The 27,896-nt window shown below is 35.6% G+C and overlaps 4 protein-coding genes across 4 annotated transcripts; 2 read left to right on the top strand and 2 right to left on the bottom strand.

The window, feature by feature from the left end:
* The first annotated feature begins 332 nt into the window (after positions 1–332).
* Positions 333–3,267, top strand: LOC145626537 (uncharacterized). The gene is made up of 5 exons (XM_081678988.1): positions 333–666; positions 1,391–1,510; positions 2,031–2,129; positions 2,247–2,312; positions 2,495–3,267. Exons 1-5 carry the CDS (start codon positions 412–414, stop codon positions 2,744–2,746), a joined length of 792 nt encoding a protein of 263 aa, XP_081535114.1. The 5' UTR covers positions 333–411; the 3' UTR covers positions 2,747–3,267.
* Positions 3,268–3,902: 635 nt separating this feature from the next.
* On the top strand, positions 3,903–8,242 carry LOC145562955 (acyl-coenzyme A oxidase 2, peroxisomal-like). Its single transcript, XM_081623369.1, has 7 exons — positions 3,903–4,558; positions 4,826–4,941; positions 5,453–6,333; positions 6,678–6,857; positions 6,951–7,117; positions 7,244–7,367; positions 7,662–8,242. The coding sequence occupies exons 1-7, from the start codon at positions 4,065–4,067 to the stop codon at positions 7,815–7,817; spliced, it is 2,118 nt and encodes a 705-aa protein (XP_081479495.1). The 5' UTR covers positions 3,903–4,064; the 3' UTR covers positions 7,818–8,242.
* A 93-nt stretch (positions 8,243–8,335) lies between these two features.
* On the bottom strand, positions 8,336–12,802 carry LOC145562957 (uncharacterized). The gene is made up of 5 exons (XM_081623373.1): positions 11,797–12,802; positions 11,621–11,698; positions 10,901–11,118; positions 9,682–9,905; positions 8,336–9,391 (listed from the first exon to the last, which is right to left on the bottom strand). The coding sequence occupies exons 1-5, from the start codon at positions 12,695–12,697 to the stop codon at positions 8,731–8,733; spliced, it is 2,082 nt and encodes a 693-aa protein (XP_081479499.1). The 5' UTR covers positions 12,698–12,802; the 3' UTR covers positions 8,336–8,730.
* A 10,335-nt stretch (positions 12,803–23,137) lies between these two features.
* LOC145638781 (type I inositol polyphosphate 5-phosphatase 5-like) lies at positions 23,138–26,548 on the bottom strand. Its single transcript, XM_081689805.1, has 8 exons — positions 26,453–26,548; positions 26,280–26,349; positions 25,433–25,529; positions 25,229–25,333; positions 24,503–25,043; positions 24,177–24,370; positions 23,968–24,076; positions 23,138–23,853 (listed from the first exon to the last, which is right to left on the bottom strand). Exons 1-8 carry the CDS (start codon positions 26,546–26,548, stop codon positions 23,482–23,484), a joined length of 1,584 nt encoding a protein of 527 aa, XP_081545931.1. The 3' UTR covers positions 23,138–23,481.
* Positions 26,549–27,896: the final 1,348 nt, after the last annotated feature.

Genomic DNA, 27,896 nt, shown 5'->3' with positions numbered 1-27,896 from the left:
AATCTTACCCAAAAAATTATCATCATCATTTTCCGAACAATTATTAAATTATCATCATCATTTTCCGAACAATTATTATCATAGTCATGTTGCATTACCGAGAATATAAGTGACAATTCCTCAAAAATGATGCATAATATAATACAAAGGCCGTAGAAAGTGGCAATATATGTAACATGTTCCATTACGCAGTAATATACAAAGTGGCAATCTATTTAACATAATACATTACGTCAGTCTTAAAATCTGAGGATAAATATATTTGAACATTCTAAAATATAATGCTTATACAACCAATATAAAATTAACTTAGAATAGTGCTTGAACTAGGAATTTGAGCCACTGGATTGTATATATAAGGAGATGTATAACTCTTCGAAAAAATGAAAGATCAAACCAGCAGTACTAAGTATGACTCCTCCTTATTCCTTCGAAACTTTTAAAGATAATAATATTTTTACTACGACGTCCCTTGAAAACTTAGGGGGTCATTTTCATGATCATCATCAATCATTATTATTTGATGATATTGACCAATATCTTTCTGAAGTTACCCTACCACAACCCGAACCCGAGTATCATCACTTGGATGCTCCATATACGATAGAATTTGATTTGTTTCAAGAAGGGTGTGATCCCACACCCATCCATACACTTCCTCATGAGGTTAGTATGCATGTTTAGCTAGAAGGATCGTATATATATGTAGAGTACTAAATATTAATTACTTATAGAGAAATTATAAATGTCTAATACAAATTAATAAGATAATAAATGTAGCCTAATTTATAAATTAAATATTGATCAAATAACCTCTTTTCTAGAATGCTAAATTATAATATAAAGCGTTGTGATTTAGAACGAAAGTAATTTCATCTCAATACAAGTAGTCTTAAAGGACAAAATAATTTAATTCTTCATGAAGTAAATATTGCTCAAAGTGTTAGGTTGTTTATTAGACTTATTACCCCATTTTCTTCATACCTATTCTAAAAGTTTATGCTCAAAATTTAAATTTTTTAACAATATACTCTTTACAAGAATTGATATATGTTGTTAACGTCACAAACAAATCCTACAGATTGCCGCCAGGATGCCTAATATACCTAGTTTCAAGTTTTGTCCGAATTTCCTGAAATTTTCATATATGTTTTTAACAGTACATGATATTATTTTTAACCAGCTTACTAGTTAGTGATCATTTGTTCCTGTACTAAAAACAATCCTAATTCAAAACCTCTATTAAGAGCACAAGGGTATACTTTGCTCATTGTATGATTTATTCACTCATTTAAATTTAGAAGCGAGCAAAAAAATCAAATGACCCAAAAATTGTGCATTTTTAAGTGTATATTTTCTGATAAAACATCTCACATATTAAAATCAGCAGGGAGCAGAAATAAAAAATGTGGCTGATCAAGCAATAGATGATTCTAGAGGAAAGCAGCTTATTCCGGCGGAACCTGAGCGAAGGGACGGTCATCATCATCATCTACAAGATTCATTTAAAGTGAGTTTATCGCAATCTTCGCTTGCTTATTCATAAATGGCAACATGCTGATGATAGTATGATACATTGGTACGGTGTCCATATAAGTTTGTTAAGAAAAACCTAATTAGTGCATGTAAGTAATCACGTAACATGCAATGTTAGAACCAAGATCAATAAAACGATGACTATATATAGTCACTATAGGAATGTACTTCAATTCATCAATATTTAAAGTTACAATAATATTCTCATACTTATTAAGCATAATTTCAATCATTAATAAGTATTTATTAAAAAAAATATATATATTAAATCATATTTAGTATAAATACTCCATATTAAGAAGCATTATCTGATGACAAACTATAATAAATGTTGCAATCATAAAAATCTATGTTATCGCAGTAATATTGCGTGCCAACTCCTCATGAGTCATGATTGCGCCAAATTGTTTACGTCAACTGTAGTCTTGTTTTGTTATCTCACCAACATAATTGATGAATTCTCATAATTGTTCATGCCAATTGTATGTACATAGAAACGTACACAGAAACGAAGTAGCGGGAACAAACGAAGAAGGGAGCGCATCAATGCAAACATAAAAGCCATTCAACAGTTGATTCCCCCTTGCGGCAAGGTATAATCAAGGTTCTCATAGTCGTATAAATATCATCATGAATTCATGACATAGTTATTTGCTTCTCGTATTATTATTATGCATATATTTATGAGTTTTTGTGGCGTAATGTTGTAGGGGAATCATGCGATCATCCTCGAGCGTGCCATTGAGTATATAAAATCCTTGAAGCTCCACATTCATGTAAATAAATACTTACGTCTTAGTACTGCTTTATTCACAAATTTGTATTGGACTTATATATGTGATTGTCATACCTCGTATTTAAAGCTATAACTTATAATAAGATATAGTACATTATTGCAATATTGCACATAACTATATGACATGTATGAGTTTATAACAATTGGACTTGCAAAATGCAGGCGATTTCAAAATTAAGAAGTGAACAGGGCCAGTTTCAAGCTCCATATGCAGCCCAAATGATGACGCAGCCATGGCCTCCTAGGATGTACCATGGAATTGGATCCGGACCATGGCTTTGGGGGCCTCAAGTAACCAATCAAACCGGATATCCAATACTTGGACAAGGCGGTTTTGGTGGTGGTGTTCAAATCCAACCGATGTCTCATTGTCAGGTTCCATTCGCACCAATGTTGTGCCGTCTACCATGTTAAACTACTCCTATCATGTCACCACCTACACCCGTTCCATTGCCCTTTGTGCCTCCTCAATCGCAATCCACGCCCACCCTCTTCTTTTAATCAAGCGCCTCACTCATCAAAAAGTTGTTGATGGCACATTTAGCCTGCTTAATTGAACACCACATTGTACGTTGTAGTTTGTAGTGGTAATACCACATGTATTAAAGTGAGTTTATTTCTGTCAACGATGTATGTAAAAAAGAATCTTGTAATTGTGCCAACAAAATACCAAGTATGTATTGTAAGGTTATGTAATTCAGGCATTTAGCTAGCCTACTTGGGCCAACAAAATACCAAGTGTGTATAATGTATTCATAATCATGAGTGTACGTTTTTTGGGCTTTAACTTGCTTATTTGGGCCAACAAAATATGCCAATTAGTGGGTCAATACGGATACGGGTTTATTTTCCGTTTCATTACCTTTGATAGATTTGCCAATAGTTGCTGTTAAATTAGATTTGATTATTTGCTGTTAAATTAGATTTGATTATTTTCAAAGTATTTTCTTGAAATTCATACTAGTCCGTTAATAAAAATTAAATTTGATATGAAGATTCATTGTAAGGAATTGAGTTAAATATTAAACTCTCTTTTGTTAATATCTTGCATTTATATTTTTATTTTTATTTTTATTTTTTAATCTTTTGTATTTTGTACTCTGTAGTATTTGGGATTTCATTGAAACAATTTCAAAATTTGTCATTATAATAGTGAACAATCGAATTAAATGTTGCACTTGGATAAATGGTACAAAATATAGTATTACACCGTACAATTTAATCTCATGTCTTGAACTTGAACACTATTCATCTAGTTTATTATTTGAACTAGTTAAATGAGCCGACGTTCAATGCATTATTGTTTTCTCGCGTAACGCAACTTACCAAATAAAATACGTAATAAGTTGGAAAGAAGGATACAATTTGGACGTGATGAAGATGAGATAATGGGGATGGGTTGACCACTTGACCGAAGAACACACCTAATCTCCTACTCAACAATCATATCTTCATTCATACCTCTCTCAATGTTTACATTGGATGGAGCGTCTAACAACCTTAATTTTTTTATTTTTAATTTTATGACAGAAAATACGTAGTATAAATTACACCCCGCCAAAACTATATCCTATCACGCGATTCCACGTATTCAAATTATTACCGGATTATCACGCATTTTTTTATTTTTTTTTTAAATATAGAAAATCATCCATAATTCCATATCAAAGAAAATTTTCGCCAAAAAAATCTCGAAAAAATCCCAAAAAAAAAAAAAAAAAAATCAGTCAAAATGCAAAGAACATCGGAGAAGATGAATCATACCGCGGAGGAAGAAGATTTGTCAGAGAATTTATCAATCATGAACCGTCGGATCGAACGGCTGAGATTGCATCTGCACCCAGTAATCATCAAGAATGAAATTAAATCATCAATGGAGGTCGAAAGATGCAGGGGAGAAGGAGGAGGAGAGAGAGAGAAGGGGAAGAAGGCATCCATGGAAGTAAATATGGAAGCTTTATCAGATTATATGAGAGGAAAATACAGAGATATTCAAGAAAAAGTGTATGAATATTTTAAAGGAAGACCAGAACTTCAAACCCCAATTGAAATCTTAAAAGATGATCATAGAGAATTGTGTTTGAAACAGCTTGTGGGTTTGGTTAGAGAAGCTGGAATTCGACCTTTTCGATTTGTTGTTGATGAACCTTCTAAATATTTTGCGATTCTTGAAGCTGTTGGGGGTATTGATATGTCTCTTGGGATTAAAATGGGTGTTCAATACAGGTATATTAAACTTTGTTTTATGTGTAACGTTGCCATCACGGAAGCTTGTATACAACGGGTGTATTTAATTAGGCTCGAGTCACATTAAAGTCTACTTTTTTGAAGGTGTGACTTTAATGTGTTTTGGGGTGACCCGTAACCAAGTTTTGGTTACGGGTAATGTATCCGTTGTATGCAAGACTTTTGATCTTGGGTAGAGTATTGTTATAATTTTGTGTCTTTTGGTTGATTTGGTTTAATTTGTTTGGTAAATGTGATGTGGTGCAGTTTATGGGGAGGCTCAGTGCTGAATTTGGGAACTAAAAAACATAAAGATAAGTACTTTGATGGAATTGACAACCTTGATTATATGGGTTGTTTTGCTATGACAGAACTTCATCATGGTAAATTAACATTCCCTTTACTGTGTGATGACATGAGGATTTTTTTTTTTACAATTTGTACTAGTACTTAATTTATGCTCCTTGTATCCAAATTTGATTGTCCAATTTAGCTGATATACACCATCAATGTAAATATTAATTTAATTTTGGAGAAAGGAAGTATAAGAAAGCCAAAAAAAAAATTCAAATTATGTTTTAGAGAACCTGTAAGGTGTAGAATTGTAGATTCTTGTAACTTGTCATTTTGGATTAACTGTATTTAGTTGTTAGAACTTGTAATATGTTTTGTATCTTGCATAATTCTTTCATGACCATCTAAGTATTGGTATATCTTTATTTACAGTTGTAGATTTGTATATAGTATATAAAATTTATCTTCATTTTGAACAGATTGATTATACTCCGTGACTGTGTAAAGGTTTCCATCTGAGAAACTGATTTTCTTAACACATTGCTGTATGTTAGAATATCTTTTTATGCCGAAGTTTAACTTATGTTTTGTGTTTGAAAGGCTCAAATGTCCAGGGCCTGCAGACTGTTGCAATGTTCGATCCCATCACAGACGAATTCATTGTAGACACACCTAATGATGGGGCCATCAAATGGTGGATTGGAAATGCAGCAGTTCATGGCAAGTTTGCTACAGTCTTTGCAAAGCTAATGTTGCCATCTCATGATGCAAAAGGTGTTACTGATATGGGTGTCCATGCCTTCATTGTTCCTATACGGGATATGAAGACTCATGAAGTTCTTCCAGGGATTGAAATACATGACTGTGGTCATAAGGTTGGCCTGAATGGAGTGGATAATGGAGCTCTGCGATTCCGTTCTGTGAGAATCCCCCGAGATAACCTGCTAAATCGCTTTGGGGATGTTTCACGTGATGGCAAGTATACTAGCAGTCTTCCCACCATCAACAAACGATTTGCAGCCACCTTAGGAGAACTTGTAGGGGGACGAGTTGGCCTTGCTTATTCCTCCGTTGGTGTGCTTAAGATTGCATCCACTATAGCCATTAGATACTCTCTTTTAAGACAGCAATTCGGGCCTCCAAAGCAACCGGAAGTTAGTATTCTTGACTATCAATCTCAGCAGCATAAGCTGATGCCCATGTTGGCATCAACCTATGCATTCCACTTTGCAACACTAGATCTGGTAGATAAGTATTCCGAGATGAAGAAGACACACGATGATGAGCTCGTGGGTGAGGTCCATGCTCTTTCTGCTGGTCTAAAGGCATATGTGACTTCATTTACTGCAAAGTCGATAAGTATCTGCAGAGAAGCCTGTGGGGGTCATGGTTATGCTGCTGTGAACAGGTTTGGCAGCTTAAGGAATGATCATGATATATTTCAGACATTTGAAGGTGATAATACAGTGCTTCTGCAACAGGTATGATCAAACTCCTTAGTATTTTGTTAATGAGCCAATAATTTGTTTGCTTAACCATGTGCATATTTGTTTTCTTATATAGTAAAAGATTTCTATTGATGTTTAGATTTATAAGTTAATAATAAGATGTAATTGGAGCCTGCATGCTCAATCACTGTATAGTAGGTTCATGATCAGATTGGATTCTCGCTGTCTTGTCTCGTTTTTCATTGATCTGCTACAATGACTGTGTACTACCGTTGAATATTTCTACTGCTACAAAATAATTTCATTAATCTCGTTTGCTGGAGTAGTGTTGGGGTATATAATGACTTCAGAAAGCTGACTTGCTGCCAAAAACACAGGTTGCAGGGGATCTATTGAAAAGGTACCAGGAGAAGTTCCAAGGGGGTGCTATTGCAGGGACATGGAACTATTTGAGAGAGTCAATGAATGCGTATCTCTCTGCTCCGAATCCTGTGACCGCTCGTTGGGAAGGTGAAGAGCATCTTAGAGATCCACAATTTCAGCTGGACGCTTTCAGGGTAACTGGCTTGACATTATGATCTATAACTGTTGTTACTCACCTGTAAACAGGATGTTTGTATTAATGTTGAGTTTTTAATTTTTTGTTGCAGTACCGAACATCAAGGCTTCTTCATAGTGCTGCATTGCGTCTCCGAAAGCACTCCAAAACTCTAGGCACTTTTGGTGCTTGGAATAGATGCTTAAATCACCTTCTTACACTAGCAGAGTCTCACATTGAATCTGTCATACTTGCAAAATTCGTTGATGCTGTAAAAAGGTTTATTTTTCACCTTCTTTCTCTGACCTCATATGATATTTCAAGCCCCTATTTCTGGTTATATTTCTTTCAAGTCTCCTAAATGTTTATTCACTGATGCTTATATGTGATCCTTTTCTTCCCCAGCTGTCCTGATGAGAGCAGTCGTGCTGCTTTGAAACTTGCCTGCGATCTATATGCATTGGACCGTATCTGGAATGACATAGGAACATATCGCAATGTGGATTATGTAGCTCCCAACAAAGCTAAGGTATTGTTTTCTAGATGATTACTTTAAATTTGTTTATTTTCTTTATGGAGGATGTTACTTACTTTGCTTCATATTATTTGATAAATAAGAGAAAAAGTAATATTTTGCTAATATATTTTGAATATAACTGGTTTCTTATCAATAGAGGGTATATTACTTATGTTATCATTCTAAAGGAACAGTATTTCATATGCCTAAAATATTTGTTTAATTTTCTGTAAGAGCAATTTAATACGTTTCTGGCAAGTAAAAATTAGTGCAGTGCTTATGTTCAGATCAATGGTGGTTTTGCAGGCTATCCATAAGCTGGTAGACTATCTTAGCTTTCAAGTAAGGAATGTAGCAAAGGAGCTAGTTGATGCATTTGACCTTCCAGACGATGTCACTCGTGCCCCGATAGCAATGCAAAAGGAAGCTTATACTCAGTATACACAACAGGTTGGATTCTAGATCTGGAAACAGGGATTGATTGCCCATAAAGCGGAGAAAAATACAATATAATTTTGTTGGAGGATCGGTGTCTGTATATTTTTTAAAGAAATGTGAAGGTATTTCCCACGGCCAAAGTCTTTTTTCATCCGTGGTATCTTTGGGTGTGTGGAGGATTGGAGTAGAAGTCCCTATGAGGCTGTGACTATGTGACAGTAGAAGACGCCCTTGCTGTTTTTGGCTTGGAGCAACTGTATCTAAATCGTCTAACTCTTCTACATTTTATGCACTTTGGTATACCTAAGTGAGCATATTGTATTGCCAGTTAAAATATTTATTTATATTGGCTATTCGTTTGGTTCAAACAATTCTTTTATGAAAAATCATTAATTTCTTTGAAGAATAGACTTTCAAAAGATAACATTTCAGATACATTTTAGCATAAAGGAGCTGCAGTTACATTTGGCTCTCATTAGACATTATTTTGACACAAGTCTTCTAAGATGCTGTGCTGATGTTTGTATGAGCATGCAGTTTCTTTGGCATCTCAATCTCAGGCTTGACATAGAATAATAGGAAAATGAGAGGAGATTATTTGATTGTTTAATTACATTTGTGCAAGTTCTCAAGCATCTCAACGCAATGCAACTAATAGATACAAGTTTTCCCAATCAATGTCAACAGTCTTTATTTACGTGACCCTTTCCTACAGACCAAGTGCCTGTTCGGATAACAGATGATGTGAATGCATTTTAATCATCAAACTCGATATTAAATAGGGATGAAAAGACAAGCACTGATTTGAGATGATGAATGCTTTTCTGGCTAATTGTTCTAGCAGTCTTGCAGATGCTGCAGACTCTCAAACTTGGTGTATTAGAAGCAAAATGCTCAGATATATTTTCAGTAGTAATTACATGGACCTTTCAGAGTTTCAGTATCTGAAAGGTGGTCTAGGATTCAAATATGCAAGACGAGCTGCTTCATTTTTCTGTCTAATATCCTCGTAGAGTTTCAGGGAAGCCTCGGAGAATTTGGTTAGTTTATCGAGCACCTTTGTTAAACTTGTGTGGATAGAGCCCAAATTCTCAGATTTACCCTCACTGGCATCTTCATCCTTCCCTTGTATTTCACCATTGCTTTCTGCAACTGCTCTCTCCTTTTTCTCCTCTGCTTGCTGCTGTTGCTTTATCAGCTGTTGCAGGTCGGACAAGAAGTTTTTAATTGCACCACTGACCTCTTCAGAAGGCAATGCTTTGATCCCTGCTGACCAATCTCGACATAGGACAAATATCGGTGGGGCCACGACACGGCGAGGGGAGAATGGCCTTCTGCTACCTCGACCACGTTCCTGTGGCTGCAGCACACAGTTTTGTAGCCATCCATTGATTGCTTCCACGTATGATGTGAGGCTATTCATCCAGTCAGCGAAACTGAGACCAAAGCACTCGAATTCATACTGGAGTTGAGACATTATTTGCTTATGTGCTTCGCTTCCCAAAGTCCCCATAGCAGTCTTAGCATGGTAAGCTAATGATATTGTTATGTATTGTGCATGATGGCATTCCAACATGGCTTTCCACATCCTTATAAATCTGCACGAAATCCACAAATCATTAACTTATTCCATATTTTGATGGAAAATGGTAATAAATCATTTTACTTAAAAGACAATACTTCGTACAAGACATGGGAATGATAAGGCCTGGTTTATGACTAGGTAGAGGAGCTAACGGTCTAACATGGCTGTGCCAATTAGTTAGGAAGATGATTGAGCCATATATTTCGCTTTCTATTATTCCAAATTTCTTTTATTACATCTATCATTTGATATATTTCCTATCCCACGTTCCTGTCAGAAAAGGTAACTGAGTTGATATCTTACGCTGTAATCAATTCAGTAAGTTGGGGCTGTAATTCTTCATCTCTCATTTTCTCAATGCGCTTTGCTATGGAATCAACAGCATGAAGAGCCACTCTGATACGTGAGTGCAGATCTTTTACAGCTGCTCTGGTTTTGTCAATTACATGAGTACTAACATCCTTTGCAAACTGATGCCGGAGTTGGTCACACTTCCTTTCATACTGCTTCCTGATGACTTCACTGGCCTAATGATTAATAAGACAAAATTACTAAATCAGAGAAACACAAACTCTATAAAACAGATAAAAGGTAAAAATGAGAATACTTGCACTAGCTCCCCTATCTCTCCCTATAGTAACATGTTAGGCGTAAAACATCACTATACCACCCTTATCTGAGGTACTTTCTGAAATTTCATTCAAAAGATGCAAACCATTATTTTTGAGACGGAGCAAGTACTTTACCACCAAGCAATAAAGAAACTCGCTGTCCATAAATGATGATTTTGAACACTCCTTCAGTGCATTCCTCATTTGTATAAAACCGGTACAGGACTGTACAATATTCTAATTTTAGTCCTACTACAGTTGAATTATTCCTGATTTCTTGTCAGGCTTCAAACCTAAAGGGGCTAAATACCTCATGGTATCATAATCACTCATCCGTAACTTACAGATAATGATAGGGAACCCGCACATCAGTGGTAGCCTTTTCCATATAAGCCTAGGTTGCATGATGTTGAAGAACAAAATCAACCTACCTCACCAACAATTCAATGATGTTTGATCAAATAACAATACCACACAAACATGTGATATTTTTCATGTATAGAAAGTTCGTCTCATCCATAAAGAGCAAAAACAATGTTTATATCATCTTCATTTCAGTGTAGTCTGTACATGAAAGTCAGGATCTATAAATGCTACACTGACTAGAAACTATATATGTCAACAAAGGTCAACATACTTGTACACTTCTCTTTGGAAAGCTAAACACGGCAAACAAATCCCTAGTAGAGAAATAAATCATCTTACATCCCAACATTGCAATGTTCTTAGTCAAGTTTGCTTGTAATTGAGAAACAGATCACCCAAGTGGAATATTCTAATAAATGGTCTCACGCAAATGATAATAGACTAGTAATAATTTAACCTTCCATGATCCTGCGTACCCTATCAACTAGAAAACATCAAAATTCAGTTCACATGATAACAATGCAAGCGAATGCAAGTAGATATACCTTGACTTCATCATATAACTTTCTCTCCCATGCATAGAGCCTATCTAGAGTGGAGGAATGACTTCCCGCAATCATGCAAAAATCTTCTACACACTCACTACCGCTGTCATCAGCATCATCTTTAGATGCAGAGGCAAGAGGATTCCTTGATGATGACGATTGTGAAGATGTAGACCTGTTCCATACAATCACCTTGGGCACATTTTGTTGTTGAAGATCTATGAATAGCAACAACAAAATCTTCATCAAATATGAACTAGACAGATCAATCATTTACAAAATTGCAGTAGCAAATTAAGCACTACTCATAAATCAAAATAGGAAAGAATGTCAGTCAAGCCTTGATTCGGCTACTGATCCTTGAATAAGAAACCAAATTTACCAACTAAGATTATTTGCTTCACAATCTAAAACAGCAACAAAGTGAAGACAATGTAGACTCTATAACCCTTACCCTACTCATTCAAGCATGATCAAAAGGCATAAAGCACAATTAATCCAATTAAGGATAAAAATAACCATCACACAACAGTATGATATAATATCAATAATAATAAACATTTGTAATTGTTAGACATTCCCTCTGTCTATCACCCAATAATCACAACTCACACAATTTAGGTAACTCAAAAACCCTTTTTCCGAACATCCTAAAATAGTACTACTATACACCAATACACGGGTATATTCATTATCTAGCAAAAGATGATTAAAGCTTACCATTAGCAGCATGAACACTTTTGCCACGACAAAAAACCAAAGGACAAGCCGCTAAAAACTCCGATGAAGACGAGCCTCCTAAACATAAATTAAAAAAAAAGTACATTGCATTTCTACATGAATAACACATTCAAATTCCTACAAAATCAAACACAAAGATCAGTATTCAGTAGTACCTTTAGCCTCGGCATACCCGACCCGAATTTTATTAGCTTCAAACATCCTAGCAACCTCTTTACCCGATTCAGAAGCTCTAAAAAACCGGTGCTCAATATCCTTAATACTTGACACAAAATCCTTAGCTCTATGTGTTATATATTCAGACGGATCCTCCCTTTCTTCACCCAATTCTTTCCCCTTTTGCCCAGAATTACTATCACCACCCCCTATTTTACTAACACCACCCTCAACCTTTTGTAAATTTCCAACACTACCCTCTTCACCCCACAACCTAATACTCCCACCACTACCACTTTCAAGCCCATTACAACCCAAACCCACAAACCGAAAACTCTCGGGTTCGGGTTCGGATCCGGGTTCGGGCTTGGGCTTTTCTTCTCCGGGCTCAAAGTAATCCCAAGAAGCTTCCGATTCAGGAATAAGCGGCGGCGGCGGAGGTGGCGGCGGAGGCATCGGAAAAACCAAGGAATCATCATCATTATTATCAACGAAGCTATGAATGTTGGTACTAGGATTATACCTTAAAGTAACAGCAACACCGCCACTTCCGCCGACAACGCCGGATTTCATGCAGCTTAATCTGGGTTCCGAGGAACAAACCTCGACAACATCGTCAAGGGAAGGAGAAGGGTGGTAAGAAGAAGAGTGATGAGAAGGGGTTTTGTCGAGTTGATCAGTGTTGTGAGTAGGAGAGAGAGAAATTGAAGATTCAATCAAAACTTCAGCTTCTGCAAATCGACGAAGTGAAATGCCGATGTTTTTGAGGGATTGAATGTAGGAAATATGAGCAGCTGCTAGATTGTATCTTGAGTTAATTGCTTGGTTAATTAGGCGTTTTCTTTGCTTACACATTCCTAGTGCTGCTGTTTTTTCTGGTCTTGAGTTTGAACTTCCCATTTTTTTTAAAAAAAGTTTTGATTTTGAGGGAAATGTAAGAAATTTTGAGAATAATGAGGTTATGAGGGTTTAGGGAGATTTAGCTGACATGTAGAATGATGGTGGTATTAGTGGGAAAAGTGATTTTAAAGTTGAAAAAAAAAAAAAAAAAAAAAAAAGCAGTGAAAAGAGTGAGAGAGATGATATATGAGGCCTCGAAAAGTGTGTAATTACTACTCCGTAGTTACTGTTCAGTAATGAAAATATTTTGGTTAATCTACTAAGTAAATAAATCACTCTTTTTCAGTACTAGTACTTGTATTGAACTTTTGATTAATGTATGATAATCTAACCAACACTAAATATAATCGTAATCTATGAATATGTGTTGAGTAGAGTAGCGTATTGATTACCTAATCGAGTAAGGATGACAAAATTTGATCACAAGTTTTAGGTAAGTTTATTAGAATCCGTAACATGCAGTAGTAATAAGAAATAATAGGGATTATATGGGAAAAGTTAAATTAATGGAAAAGGGAGGATGTTTGTTTGAGTGGAGAGGAGAAGAGCCAAGAGGGAAAACCTTCCTCTGAGAAAATTCAAAGGTGTCAGTAAGAATTGGGAGAAGAGTGGGGACCCAAGCAGAAATTCCAGTACTGTACAATTTACTAACTGTTGTTATTTCACTGCCTTTAATGGAACTCTAATAACTCTCCAACGGCTCGTTTTGTCTTAATTTTGTTTGTTAAGATTCCCACATTAATTACCATTATTATTCTTTTTTTTTTTTTTATCTTAAGTTTAGCTTCATTTAAGCATAAATCATAGTAGTACCGTAATTATAATTATCACAAATCAAATTATGGCTTACTAAGTTAACTCTACTTTTTGAGGTCTCAATTCTTCAGGACACGAAATCGTTAAAGAATTTTATGTGAACCCATAATAAAAAGTTGTAATTTTGACAAGTTTTGTACCTGTATTCTCTTTGTTCTTTTTTCATCTTTGACTTTTTGTTAAGTATTTTATCATAATTTTGTGTAAAGACGTTTAATACGGAGTATTTAGTAAGATTGAGTTGATGAATGATGAAATTGGAGAAACCAAAAGTAATACACTATGAAAGAAAAATTATGGATTTGTGGCCTTGCGCCTTGGTGGTGTTGGGTGGGATTCTTGCCTTTTTCTCACGACCAAACAAATCCACTTTACCTTGCCTTTTCTCCAACTGTATAGCCTCCTCCATTTAAGCCATTTAGTACAGTTTCTGTTTAAGTAGATGAAATAAAGAGTACGTATATTCAACTTTCAGTGCTTCAAATTAATTAAATCAAGTCTACCACGAACATATATAACAATAAATAATGATCATATATGATTTCAAACGGCATTATATGACCCTGAGATATCTACCCTAGAATTTCAAAACTTTTCGACACCGGGCCTCGAAACCTAAAAAATTTCTCAAAATGGGTGGAAATTAGCCTTCAATTTTGGAATTTTTTGACTTTTTTTTCACTAGGAATTAAAAATTGACGAAATGTTTACCATTGTCCCTAAAACCCTCCGGGAGTCCAATTGGTTGGGAAGAACCATCAAATTTGCCTTTAAACAACCAATTTACCGGTTTACAACTTGCAACGATTTCATTAACTCAAGCCTACCACTAATATTTATAACAATAAATAATGATCATATATGGTTCCAAACGGAATTATATGACCCCGAAATGTAACTTCTAAAATCTCAATTCTTTTCGACACCAGGCCCTAAATCATTCGAAATTTCTCAAAAACCGTGGATATTAGCCTTCAATTTTGGATTTTTTTAACTTTTTTTTGCCCGGAAATAATAATAGCCAGAATGTTTACCATGTTCCCTAATACACTCCGGGAGTCCAATTGGGTGGGTGGAACCATCCAATTTGCCTTTAAACGACCAATTTACCGGGTTACAACTTGCAACGATTTCATTAACTCAAACCTACCACGAACATTTATAACAACAAATAATGATCATATATGGTTTCAAACGGCATTATATGACTCCGAGATATATCCCCTAGAATTTCAAAACTTTTCGACACCGGGCACCGAAACCTCAAAAATTTATCAAAAAGGGTGGATATTAGCCTTCAATTTTGGAATTTTTTGACTTTTTTTCACTGGAAAATAAAAATTGCCGAAATGTTTACCATGGTCCCTAATACCCTCCGGAAGTCTAATTGGTTGGGTAGAACCATCCAATTTGCCTTAAAATGACCAATTTACCGGTTTACAACTTGAATTGGTTTCATTAATTTAAGCTTACCACGAACATTTATGACAACATATAATGATGATATATGGTTCCAAGCGGCATTATATGACCCTGAGATGTAATTCTATAATTTCAAGGCTTTTTGACACCAGGCCCGAAACATTCGAAATTATCAAAAAGCGTGGATATTAGCCTTTAATTTTGGAATTTTTTTGACTTTTTTTCTCCCGCTAATAAAAATTGTCGAAATATTTACCATGGTCCCCATTACCCTCCCAGAGTCCAATTAGGTGGGTGGAACCATCCAATTTACCTTTAAACGACCAATTTACCGGTTTACAACTTGTAACGATTTCATTAAATCAAGCCTACCACGAACATTTATAACAACAAATAATGATCATATATCGTTCCAAATAGCATTATATGACCCCGAAATGTCCCCTAAAATTTCAATGCTTTTCGACACCGGGCCCTAAATCATTCGAAATTCCTCAAAAACCGTGGATATTAGCCTTCAATTTTGGATTTTTTTAACTTTTTTTTGCCCAGAAATAATAATAGCTAGAATGTTTACCATGGTCCCTAATACACTCCGGTAGTCCAATTGGGTGGAACCATCCAATTTGCCTTTAAACGACCAATTTACCGGTTTACAACTTGCAACGATTTCATTAAATCAAACCTACCACGAACATGTATAACAATAAATAATGATCATATATGGTTCCAAACGGAATTATATGACCCCGAGATATACCCCCTAGAATTTCAAAACTTTTTGACACCGGGCCCCGAAACCTCAAAAATTTCTCAAAATGGGTGGATATAAGCCTTCAATTTTGGAATTTTTTGAATTTTTTTCACTATGAAATAAAAATTGCCGAAATATTTACCATAGTCCCTAATACCCTCTCTGAGTCCAATTGGTAGGGTAAAACCATCCAATTTGCCTTTAAAAGACCAATTTATCGGTTTACAACTTGCATCGATTTCATTAACACAAGCTTACCAATAACATTTATGACAGCATATAATGATCATATATGGTTCCAAACGGCATTATATGACCATGAGATGTAGTCCTAAAATTTCAAGGCCTTTTGACACCGGGCCCGAAACATTCAAAATTTATCAAAAAGCGTAGATATTCACTACAAGAAAAATCTCTTTTCGTAGCGATTATTTTGTAGCGATTGTACATTCGCTATAATATCCAAGTATGTTTGTGAAATAATTAAGGATGTCGTATCATTTTTACAATCGCCATGGTTTTCCCATAAAAAATCGATACGGAAAACATAATCATACATATCAACACTATTTTTACACATTTATATAATTTTGAGAAATTGTAACATTTACAATCGCCACTAAATCCTAAAAATCGATACGAAAGGCCTTTTCAACACTAGATATATAAATATTGTTTGACAAAGAATACATAAAATATTTCATAGCTTATTGGTGAAACATTTAATATAAGAGTTTGAGGTTGCATGTTCGAATCTTGTAAAGATCATACGCATGTTTTTTTTTTTTTTTTTTTTTTTTTTTGAAGAAAATGAGTTAAACATTTATAGCGATTGTAATAGCTACAATAATCACCACGATTGGATGTAGTTTTTCGTATCGATTATTGAGGCCAACCCCAGCGATATTGAAAACCACTACTAAAGGCTAAGACAACGGGAGATATTGTATCGAATGACCATTCGTTGGGAAAGCTTTTTGTTGCAATTACAATCGATACTAAAGGTTAAAATAATCTCTACAAAAAGGTTATTTTCTTGTAGTGATTAGCCTTCAATTTTGAAATTTTTTGAATTTTTTTCTCCCGCAAATAAAAATTGCCGAAATATTTACCATGGTCCCTAATACCCTCGGGGAGTCCAATTAGGTGGATAAAAGCATCTAATTTGCCTTTAAACGACCAATTTACCGGTTTACAACATGCAACGATTTCATTAAATCAAGCCTACCACTAACATTTATAACAAAAAATAATGATCATATATGGTTCCAAACGACATTATATGAACCCGAGATATATCCCCTAGAATTTCAAAACTATTCGACACCAGGCACCGAAACCTCTAATATTTCTCAAAATGTGTGGATATTAGCCTTCAATTTTGAAATTTTTTTGACTTTTTTTTTACCAGGAAATAAAAATTGCCGAAATGTTTACCATGGTCCCTAATACCTTCCGGGAGTCCAATTGGGTGGGTTGAACCATCCAATTTGCCTTTAAACGGCCAATTTATCGGTTTACAACTTGCATCAATTTCATTAACTCAAGCCTACCACGAACATTTATAACAACAAATAATGATCATACATGGTTTCAAACGGCATTATATGACTCCGAGATATATCCTCTAGAATTTCAAAACTTTTCAACACCGGGCACCGAAACCTCCAAAATTATCAAAAGGGGTGGATTTGCCTTCAATTTTGGAATTTTTTGACTTTTTTTCACTTGGAAATAAAAATTGCCGAAATGTTTACCATGGTCCCTAATACCCTGTAGGAGTCTAATTGGTTGGGTAGAACCATCCAATTTTCCTTAAAACGATCAATTTACCGGTATACAAAGGGGTGGATATTAGCCTTCAATTTTGGAATTTTTTGACTTTTTTTCACTTGGAAATAAAAATTGCCGAAATGTTTACCATGGTCCCTAATACCCTCCAGGAGTCTAATTGGTTAGGTAGAACCATCCAATTTTCCTTAAAACGATCAATTTACCGGTATAAAACTTGCAACGATTTCATTAACCCAAACTTACCACGAACATTTATGAGAACATATAATGATGATATATGGTTCCAAGCGGCAATTTATGACCCTGGGATGTAGTCCTTTTTGACACTGGGCCCGAAACGTTCGAAATTTATCAAAAAGCAAGGATATTAGCCTTCAATTTTGGGATTTTTTTACTTTTTTTCTTCTCCGGAAATAAAAATTGCCGAAATATTTACCATGGTCCCTAATACCCTCCGGGAGTCCAATTAGGTGGGTGGAACCATCCAATTTGCCTTTAAAAGACCAATTTACCGGTTTACAACTTGCAACGATTTCATTAAATCAAGCCTACCACGAACATTTATAACAACAAATAATGATCATATATGGTTCCAAACGACATTATATGACCCCGAAATATATCCACTAGAATTTCAAAACTTTTTGACACCGTACCCCGAAACCTCAAAAATTTCTCAAAATGTGTGGATATTAGCCTTCGATTTTGGAATTTTTTGACTTTTTTTCAACTTGAAATAAAAATTGTCGAAATGTTTACCATGGTCCTATCCTAATACCCTCCGGGAGTCTGATCAGTCTATTTTATATAAATTTTATTCCCCGTCCCACGGTCATATTTGTGCTTATTTGAGCTCTACGAAGCTATTTTTATTACTAATATACGTTTTCTAGTGTTTTTGTAGAGTTGGTATTATTTTGTAGGAATTTGCAGATTTATGATAATTCCCGAGCTTATTGAGCCACTACAAAGTCATTGGAGTTTGTTCGTATTTATGACCGTTCATATGAAGCCCAAAACCGAGTTAAAGGAATTTAATCCGGTGATTAAGGGCTCGATATATAAAGAGGTCCAAAATTTCCCCCACAAATCACGGACCAAACAAGAGAAGAAATGGGCAACAAAAGAAGCACAAAGCCCAGCTCGCAGCTCCAAGCAATCGGGCCCGATCACTTAAATAAATTAGCAGTTGGACGCGCTTTTTCCTTGGGCTTTACTTTAGCTATTCTTTAAGTCGGTTTGCAGCTCTAGTGGGCTCCTAATTCACCATCTTTGATAGTGGAATTAGAGTTACTTAGAATCAAACTCCTTTTCCTATAAAAGGAGGTAGTACGTACTACGTAGGTGGGGGAGATTAATTAGTTTTTAGTTTCCTTTCATTAGTTTTAGTTTTGTTTTTTATTAGTTTTAGTTTTAGTTTAGTTTTCTTTTCTCTTTTCTCTCTCTAACTTTTCTCTCTCTCCCTTAATTAAACTCTTAGTATTATTTTCTCTCTTGATTTCTCTCTCTACAATTCTTGGTTTAATCTGAATTATTTATTTTCTTTCTTTCATCATATCTCCTTTAATTGCTTTTGATTAGTTTAGTTTCTATTATGTGTGAGTAGTTTTCCTTCTAGGGTTTATGGGGATCCATAAATAATATGAAGGGGTAATTTATTGTTGTTGATTGTCAATGCTAGATTAATTTCCTATTGATTGATTTAATGCTCTGTGACTAGATTTGCGCAGATCTTTTATGCATGAGTTTAACAATATTGATTTGAGATTGGACAGATGAGAATTGATGTTTAGGTCTAGTTTCAATAGGCAGATTAATTTATAAATGGTTAAGTCGAGATTCGAGAGAGGAGATTTAATACTGGTAGATTAATTCTGTGATTGTAATACGTAGCGAAAGCCCTTTACAATCTGGTTAATTGATGCATTGATGATTGACTATAATTGATTTTTGATATTGCATGATAATTTCTTATTGAATTGTTTTAACGCTTTACAATTATGGCTTGTAAAAGTATAGCAATATTGAGTTGATGAATCGAGCAGATGTTAATTTGATATTAAAGACTATTTTCAATAGGAACTTAGATCTAATAAATTGCGAGAGCCTGTTAGATCTATGTTGATTAATAAATTGCGAGAGCCTGTTAATCATGTTATTAATGCAATGTCAATGATTGATTATTATGTTTTACCCTGAAGTATTATTTATTGGTGAACCTGTGCCCTAGATTCTTTTATATATTATTTTCTCCCTATTCTTGATCTCCATAGTTTAGTTTATTATTCAAATTCACATTTTGGTTACCTAATAATCTAGATCATATTAGTCAATTAGGAATAGAAAGATCCGTTTCTCTGTGGATTCGACCCTACTTCCCTATCTACATTAGTTAGAGGATTTAGGTATTACTTTTGATTTGGGGATACGACTTTACCCTGTCAAAGTCTAATTGGTTAGGTAAAACCATCCAATTTGCCTTTAAACGACCAATTTATCGATTTATAATTTGCACCAATTTCATTAACTCAATCTTACCACGAACATTTAATTATGACAACATATAATGATCATATATGATTTCAAACGGCATTATATGACCCTGAGATGTAATACTAAAATTTAAAGGCTTTTCAACACCGGGCCCGAAACATTCGAAAATTCTCAAAAAGCGTGGATATTAGCCTTCAAATATGGAATTTTTTTACTTTTTTGACTTTTTTTCTCCCGAAATTAAAAATTGCCGAAATATTTACCATGATCCCTAATACTCTCCAGGAGTCCAATTGGGTGGGTGGAACCATCCAATTTGCCTTTAAACGACCAATTTACTGGTTTACAATTTGCAACGATTTCATTAACTCAAGCCTAGCTACCACGAACATTTATAACAACAAATAATGATCATATATGGTTCCAAACGGAATTATATGACCCCGAGATGTTATCCCTAAAATCTCAATGCTTTTCAACACCGAGGCTTGAAACATTCGAAATTTCTCAAAAACCGTGGATATTAGCCTTCAATTTTGGATTTTTTTTACCTTTTTCTACCGGAAATATTTACCATGGCCCCTAATACACTCCAGGAGTCCAATTGGGTGGGTGGAACGATCTAATTTGCCTTTAAACGACCAATTTATTGGTTTACAACATGCAACGATATCATTAATTCAAGCCTACCACGAATATTTATAACAACAAAAAATGATCATATATGGTTCCAAACGGCATTATATGACCCCCGAGATGTATCCCCTAAAGTATCAATACTTTTCTACACCGGGCCCCGAAACCTCCAAAATTTCTCAAAAAGCGTGGATATTAGCCTTCAATTTTGAGATTTTTGATTTTTTTTTTTCACCCGAAAATAAAAATTGCCAAAATGTTTACCATGGTCCCTAATACTTTCCGGGAGTCCAATTGAGTGGGTAGAACCATCCAATTTGCCTTAAAACGACCAATTTGCCGGTTTACAACTTGCACCGATTTCATTAATTCAATCCTACCACGAACATTTATGACAACACATAATGATCATATATGGTTTCAAACGCCATTATATGACCTCGAGATGTATTCCATAGAATTTCAAGATTTTTCAACACCGGGCCTCGAAATCTCCAAAATTTCTCAAAAAGCGTGGATATTAGCCTTCAATTTTGGAACTTTTTGACATTTTTTCGTCAAGAAATAAAAATTGCTGAAATGTTTAGCATGGTCCCTAATTCCCTTTGGGAGTCCAATTGGGTGTGTGGAACCATTCCATTTGATTTTAAACTTCCAATTTACCGGTTTACAACTTTCACCGATTTACCGGTTTACAACGGCCAATTTAATTAACTTGCACCGAACCCGACTTGAACCGACCCAAACCCATTTTAACCCATCAAAATCCGAATTTAACTCGACTTGTTACTATACCGACCTGAATTCAACCTAACCTGTTCCTAACCCGATCTGAATTTAACCCAACCTGTTACAAACCCGACTTGTTATTGACCTGACTCAAATTCAACCCGACTTGTTATTGACCCGACCCCGAATTTTACCATACCTATTTGTAATACCCCTCATGATTGCTTTAAAAGGATTTGATATACTACTCATATCAACAAGGTGCATCTTCTTTTTAGGGAGCTCATTTGCTAAGAATACTCAACAGTTAAGCGTGCTTGGTTGGGAGTAGTCTTGGGATGGGTGACCTCCTGGGAAGTTTTCTCGGGGTGCGCATGAGTAAGGACAAAATGCGCCGGAAGGACTTGTGTTGGTTTGTGGGGACAGTTGTTGGCCCTCGATGCGCATTTCGTGACAATAGGCCCCTCCCTAATTTGTTTGGGGTCGGGGTGTTACAAATGGTATCAGAGCAACTCTGCGACCGCGTGCTGACCGTGGATAATTAATCCTATGTCAGTCGTCTAGCGTGGGAGAATTCTGGGGCTATATGGCCATAGCCAGACTAGATGTAACACTTTGGCTACCCAGTTGCCATCAGGCGTAATACTGGAGTCCCTAGCTTTCCAGGCGCAACGAGGGCGTTGCCGTTCTCAAGTGGGGGTGTATGTAATACCCCTCATGATTGCTTTAAAAGGATTTGATATACTACTCATATCAACAAGGTGCATCTTCATTTTAGGGAGCTCATTTGCTAAGAATACTCAACAGTTAAGCGTGCTTGGTTGGGAGTAGTCTTGGGATGGGTGACCTCCTGGGAAGTTTTCTCGGGGTGCGCATGAGTGAGGACAAAATGCGCCGGAAGGACTTGTGTTGGTTTGTGGGGACAGTTGTTGGCCCTCGATGCGCATTACCGTCTTGAAACTGACTCTACCTGATTATAATCTGCAAATTATTGAATTGAACCCAACCCGACTCAAACCCGAGAATGACCTGACCTGATTCTAACCCGCAAATTATTGACTTAAACCAATCAATCAATCAATCAATCAATCAAAGCCTTAATCCCAAAAGTGGGGTCGGCTAACATGAACCAAATTTGATTATTCCGTGTAGTCATCAACATAAATCTTTCTCCTCCATCCCTTACGATCCAAAACTTCATCCTCACGTAAATCCATGCACTTCATATCCTTCCTCACTCCTTCCAACCAAGTCATCTTTGGTCTCCCTCTTCCTCGTTTAATCCCTCCATGGTCCCACTCTTCCACTCTTCGCACCGGTGCACCCTCGGGTCTCCGTCTTACATGTCCAAACCAACGCAGACGATTTTCCCTTAATTTATCTACAATGCCCGCCACACCTACTTTCTTGCGAATAACACTTAAACCGAACTCGAAAATTACCCTAACTCATTTTTAACCCATGAAAACCCGAATTAAACCCGACCTATGGTTCACCTGACCCGAATGTAACCCGGCCTATTGTTAACTCGACCTAAACCCGACCCTAACCCGATAAGAAGTATGATCCGATGTGATTCGACTCAAGCATGACCCAACCCAAACCCGACTCGCATAGGTTATGGAATTCATCTGAATTGACCCGACCCAAGTTGACCTGACCCACTCTTACCCGTTTACCCGAATTGACAGCTCTAATTTATATGTGTAGCATTTTCCATTAGTAGCCACTAGAAGTCCGCGCAAATCATCATATGTAATCAATCAAGTGAGGTGCCTTTACACTTTGGAGCGGCCCAAAGTGAATCCAACTCCTTTTTATGCATTCTTTTTATTTTTTCACCTATTAAAAGTTTTTTTTTTTACTTCCTAATCCTTTAATTTTAAAGTTAGCAAAAAAAAAAAAACACATATAGAAAGTTGTTACGAATTATTACATTTTAAACTACACTCAATTTCAAGTTATTATAACTGAAATGAAAAAATTAAAGTAATCAGTACAGTCAGACTAACATAAAACTTGTGTAACTATATCAAAATTTTAGATTGCTACTGCTGCTGTACTTTCTCAGTAATTACAACAAGAATGATCTAATGAACTTTACAAAAAAAAAAAAAGATTGTTATATTGTGGTTAGAACTTAGAATTCAGTACTCATAAAAACTGTACGTTGAGGCATAGACTCACTTAATCTAGAGCCAGTACAAGAATGACCTTTCCTATATTTTGTGCCTATTTTACGTTTCACCTCCACATCTACAGAGAACACGGCACATACAGGCCGATGATCTGAAAACCTCGATTCTCCTCTTGCATAGTATAATTGTTCAATACCTTGTCCATGCCATAATATCCTGTCACACCAGGCAGGGGTTCGCCGTTTCTTTTTGGATTTTGCAGTCTCTCCCGCGTACATGTCTGAATTTTGAGTGTACTTATATGTAGGTGCAAACATTACTCGTCCTTCTTTCCATCCACTAAACACTCTACCCGAATCTCTCTCTAGGATCAGCTGCATATAAGTCGCACTAATTATGTAACGCAGAGTAATAGACAGCAATTTTGTAATTTTTATTCAAGAAATAGGAATTGAACAATATCTGATTAAAATGGGAGGATAACAAACCTGATCTTTCTCAAGGAGGGTATCCCAATCATTGTCCTCTAGGAGAAGCCTAGCTTCTTCATAAGGCAAAGACACGCGATAGTTAAGATCTCCAAACCAAAGGACTCGACTGCAATCAATTCAATCTTATATTATACATCAAGTTGTGAATGAGTTGTATACATTGAGCTAATTAAGCTTATATGAAAAGTAGGTAAATACAAGCATACTCATGATCAATGATCTTCTCAGGTGCCTGTTTTTCGGATTTCTTGCATATCTTTGGGAATTGCATCCCTTTTAATATATCTGATACATCTGCATTCCTCCTAAGCTCATCTCCCTCCTTTTGACCGGAAGCCAAATGAGAACATACAAAACACAAGCTAGTTTTGTGAAGTGTCATGCTTATTGATATACATCCCTGCACATAAATCACCCAACACAAGTCATTACATCGATTCACAAATTTGTTTAAGACGGCATGTAGTATATTTGTTCTGAATGCAAACTTAGTAATTAAGACTAAGGCTTTTTATATGTAAACAAAGTGTACCTTGTTCCCTAGATAGCCCATTATTCCGGTGCCCATTGTAGATACTCTGACATGCCCAATATATGGAACTAACTCTTTTCGAGCCCAAACCGAAAGAAAGAGGCCAACCATTTGCTTGCTTGAAATGAGATTATATTCATTAAGACCAGGGACAGCAGGTAATTCTGGAACAATTGAACATAATTCTTCCATGCTACTTGTGTAACGAGTTTGGAAAGGATTGTCATGTATACGCCGTGGTCTATGCCTTTCTGGAAGTACTGTCACTGAATCAAAACAGCAATTACAGGTCTTAACAAGGCTGCTGTCTACTCTGAAATTCTTACTAAGAACTTTCAGATTAGGCTTCTGAAAGAAGTTGGATTTCGAGTCCTTGGATGCTTTCGTGTTTGGGCTTGAATGAGTTGAATCCCCCGGGGAATGCAAGGAATCATAATTTTTCCGATTTAATGTTGTGTTTATTAAGGCTAGCCATCTTGCTGCAGGTTCATTATCCTCCACCAAAACATTGCCTGCATTTAAAGGTACTATTTCCTGAAATCTGAAAGAAAAGAGTACAATTTTATTATATGGCAAAATTAAACAGAATCACATAAACTCATATTGTTGTAATTAGACATGACAATATTCACAAAACTCAGAGATTAACCAATCCCTCGAATAAAACAATGTCATACAAGCTGCTATTTAGGCACATTAGAAAGGAGATTAGCTAGTGAATCATACCCAACTACATATATATCTGAAGAGCTTTCAACCTGCAAGAAATCATCGAGGCTAAGCTCATTATTTGGAGCTCTCCCACCCACATTCCAAGTTCCCACAAATATCCTACAAAATCCAATCCAAAGCAACTAATTCAACAAGTGAGGGGTGACTAAAATGCATTTATGTAACATTAACAAGATTATAAGAAAAATATATGCATACCGATAATCTATGCTGTCCGTAACAGGTGCTACTGATGCCAAAGACGAATCAAAATTGGACAAATCCAACCCTTCAATATGTGAATTAGTCTTTCTTTCTGAAAATTTATTACACATTTTAGTACACCACAAAAACATTAAACTCTAGTAAAGTTAACTGTTAACAAGAACAATTTTGTACAATAATTTGATTTCGCAATGTCATATATTTCAGTTGTTGATTTTATATGGCAAAACCAATTTTAGCACGTTTGACATTACTCATTTTGCTTCTTCCTCAAACATATTAATGCCTGGTTGGGCCGCAATATGGAAAATTCGTATCTGGTAGGTGAGCTAATCAAAGACTATAACATTATGAACTGGAAATATATATTGTTCAAATAAAGTTTGACTAATTCATTACATATTTATACTTCGTATTTACATAAGACAAGAAATTTATTTTGTAGACTAAAAACATATACTCGTAATGATTTAAAGCTATACGTAAATGATAAGAAGGCCCACCTGAGAAGCTCTTTCTTATCAATCGAGAGTCGTCTAGGAAAGCCTTTTTTCTTTCACCAAGTTTTTTGTCACTTTCTGTAAAATAGGCTAATTTCTTATTAATACAAGCAAAATTGTACAAGAAAAATATATGTACGTATTATATTGACTTACAATACAAAGCCATTTTTGTTTTTATCAATTACAGAGTAACTTTTTGACGGAATTAATACTCAATACAAGTACGTAAACAATAATATTGTGTTGACACGTAAAAATTTAATGATTAAAGGTGTACATTACAAACCGATTGAAATTAAGATGAAGTTAAAAGAACAAAAGGATGTGGATTGATTGACCTGATTCAGAAACTTCTTCATCTGATATTTTGCCATTTTTCTTGGAGGTGAAAATCTTTGGAATTATGGACTAATGTCCCACCACCAAAAAATAAATTATTACAACGATAAAAATAACAGAAAATTAAAAAAAAATTAGATTGAAAAAAAAAAAAGTAGGAAAAAGAAAGAACCTTTTTTTTCTTGAATGTCTTGACAGGTTTATCGACGGAAGAAAACGAGTTATCATTAGAGGTGGATGAATTTTCTGCAGGACTTGTTTTTGACATTTTTAATTTTTTATTTATAATAATAATGATTATATTTTAAGTTGGATCAACAATGTAGTAATACATAAATGAATTTTCTGGGCTCAAAATAATGTATAATTATTGTTGGAAATTGAGATTCAGATGATTAAACAAAATGATGTTGATTATATGAAATTGAAAATTATGGAAAAAAAATGAGAAATTTCCTTTAATTTGTTGATTCTTTGAAAATGTTATTACCGAAAAAATGATTTCTCTGTCCTATCTCTGCCGCAAAGGCAATGGATTTCCGAATGAGTTGAGGGGAGAGGGGTGACCTGCATTCAGAATTTCCCGCCATGGGTTTCGGGATCCTGATTTCTGATTTTTTTTTTTTTTTTTTTTTTTTTTTTTTTTTTTGTTAGATACTAAAAACATTATACGAACTACGATGAGTTACAATACAATACAAGTATAATTATACGGATTAGAAAAATACGGATCATTGTCCTGATGATAGGCAAATTGGGCAATTGAATTTTTAGACATTGAACATCTTTTATTAGTATTAAGGGTCAGTTGTAGGGATGTCAATGGGGCGGGGCGGGGCGGGGCGGATGTTGGCCTTCCCATCCCCATCCCCGCCCCACGGGTACAACTCCAAAACCATCCCCGCCCCACCCACCACTTCGATATCCATCCCCACCAAAGACCCGCCTAATCCCCATCCAAGATCCATCTAATATCCGTATCTCTAATACACAATCTTAAATAATTAATACGAATTATAAAATAAAACATTCTATACACATTTTTTTTGTTATAATACAAGTGTCGTACAAAGTATTATAATTAATATTGTATTTCATGTAATTATTTTATAAATAGAATAAAAGTATGTAATTTTGCTTTAAAATATATATAGATGTGAGTATGAGGTGGGGATGGGGCGGGTACGAAGTGGGGCGGGTACAACTTAAAATCCACCCCCGCCCCATCACCCATGGCGGGTATGGTTTTTATCCCCATCCCCGCCCCACCACCCGCCAAACCGAGACCCATCCCCGCCCCAATGGGGCGGGGATGGGACGAGTCTCCTACTTGACCCGCCCCACTGACATCCCTAAGTCAGTTCGGTTCATCTTCATTAAAGTCTAGTTCAGTTCAACTCCAATCAGATCAATTCATCTTAATTAAAGTTCAGTTCACTTGTTTTCAGTAATTCTGAATAGGCCCTTAGTTCAGCTTTTTCTAATCATTGTATTCAACATTTTAGGTGTTATCAGTGTAGTCTGTGAATGTCTAATTTTTATTATTAAATTACAAGATAAAATTTAGATACATGTTTAATTTTCAAATTTTTATATCATATATTAGCACCACCAAT

This window comes from Chenopodium album, chromosome 1, assembly GCF_948465745.1.
Source record: "Chenopodium album chromosome 1, dcCheAlbu1.1, whole genome shotgun sequence".
Classification (NCBI taxonomy): Eukaryota; Viridiplantae; Streptophyta; class Magnoliopsida; order Caryophyllales; family Amaranthaceae; genus Chenopodium; species Chenopodium album.
The sequence above is the reverse complement of the archived record's forward strand: the minus strand, read 5'-3'. Positions and strand labels throughout refer to the sequence as shown.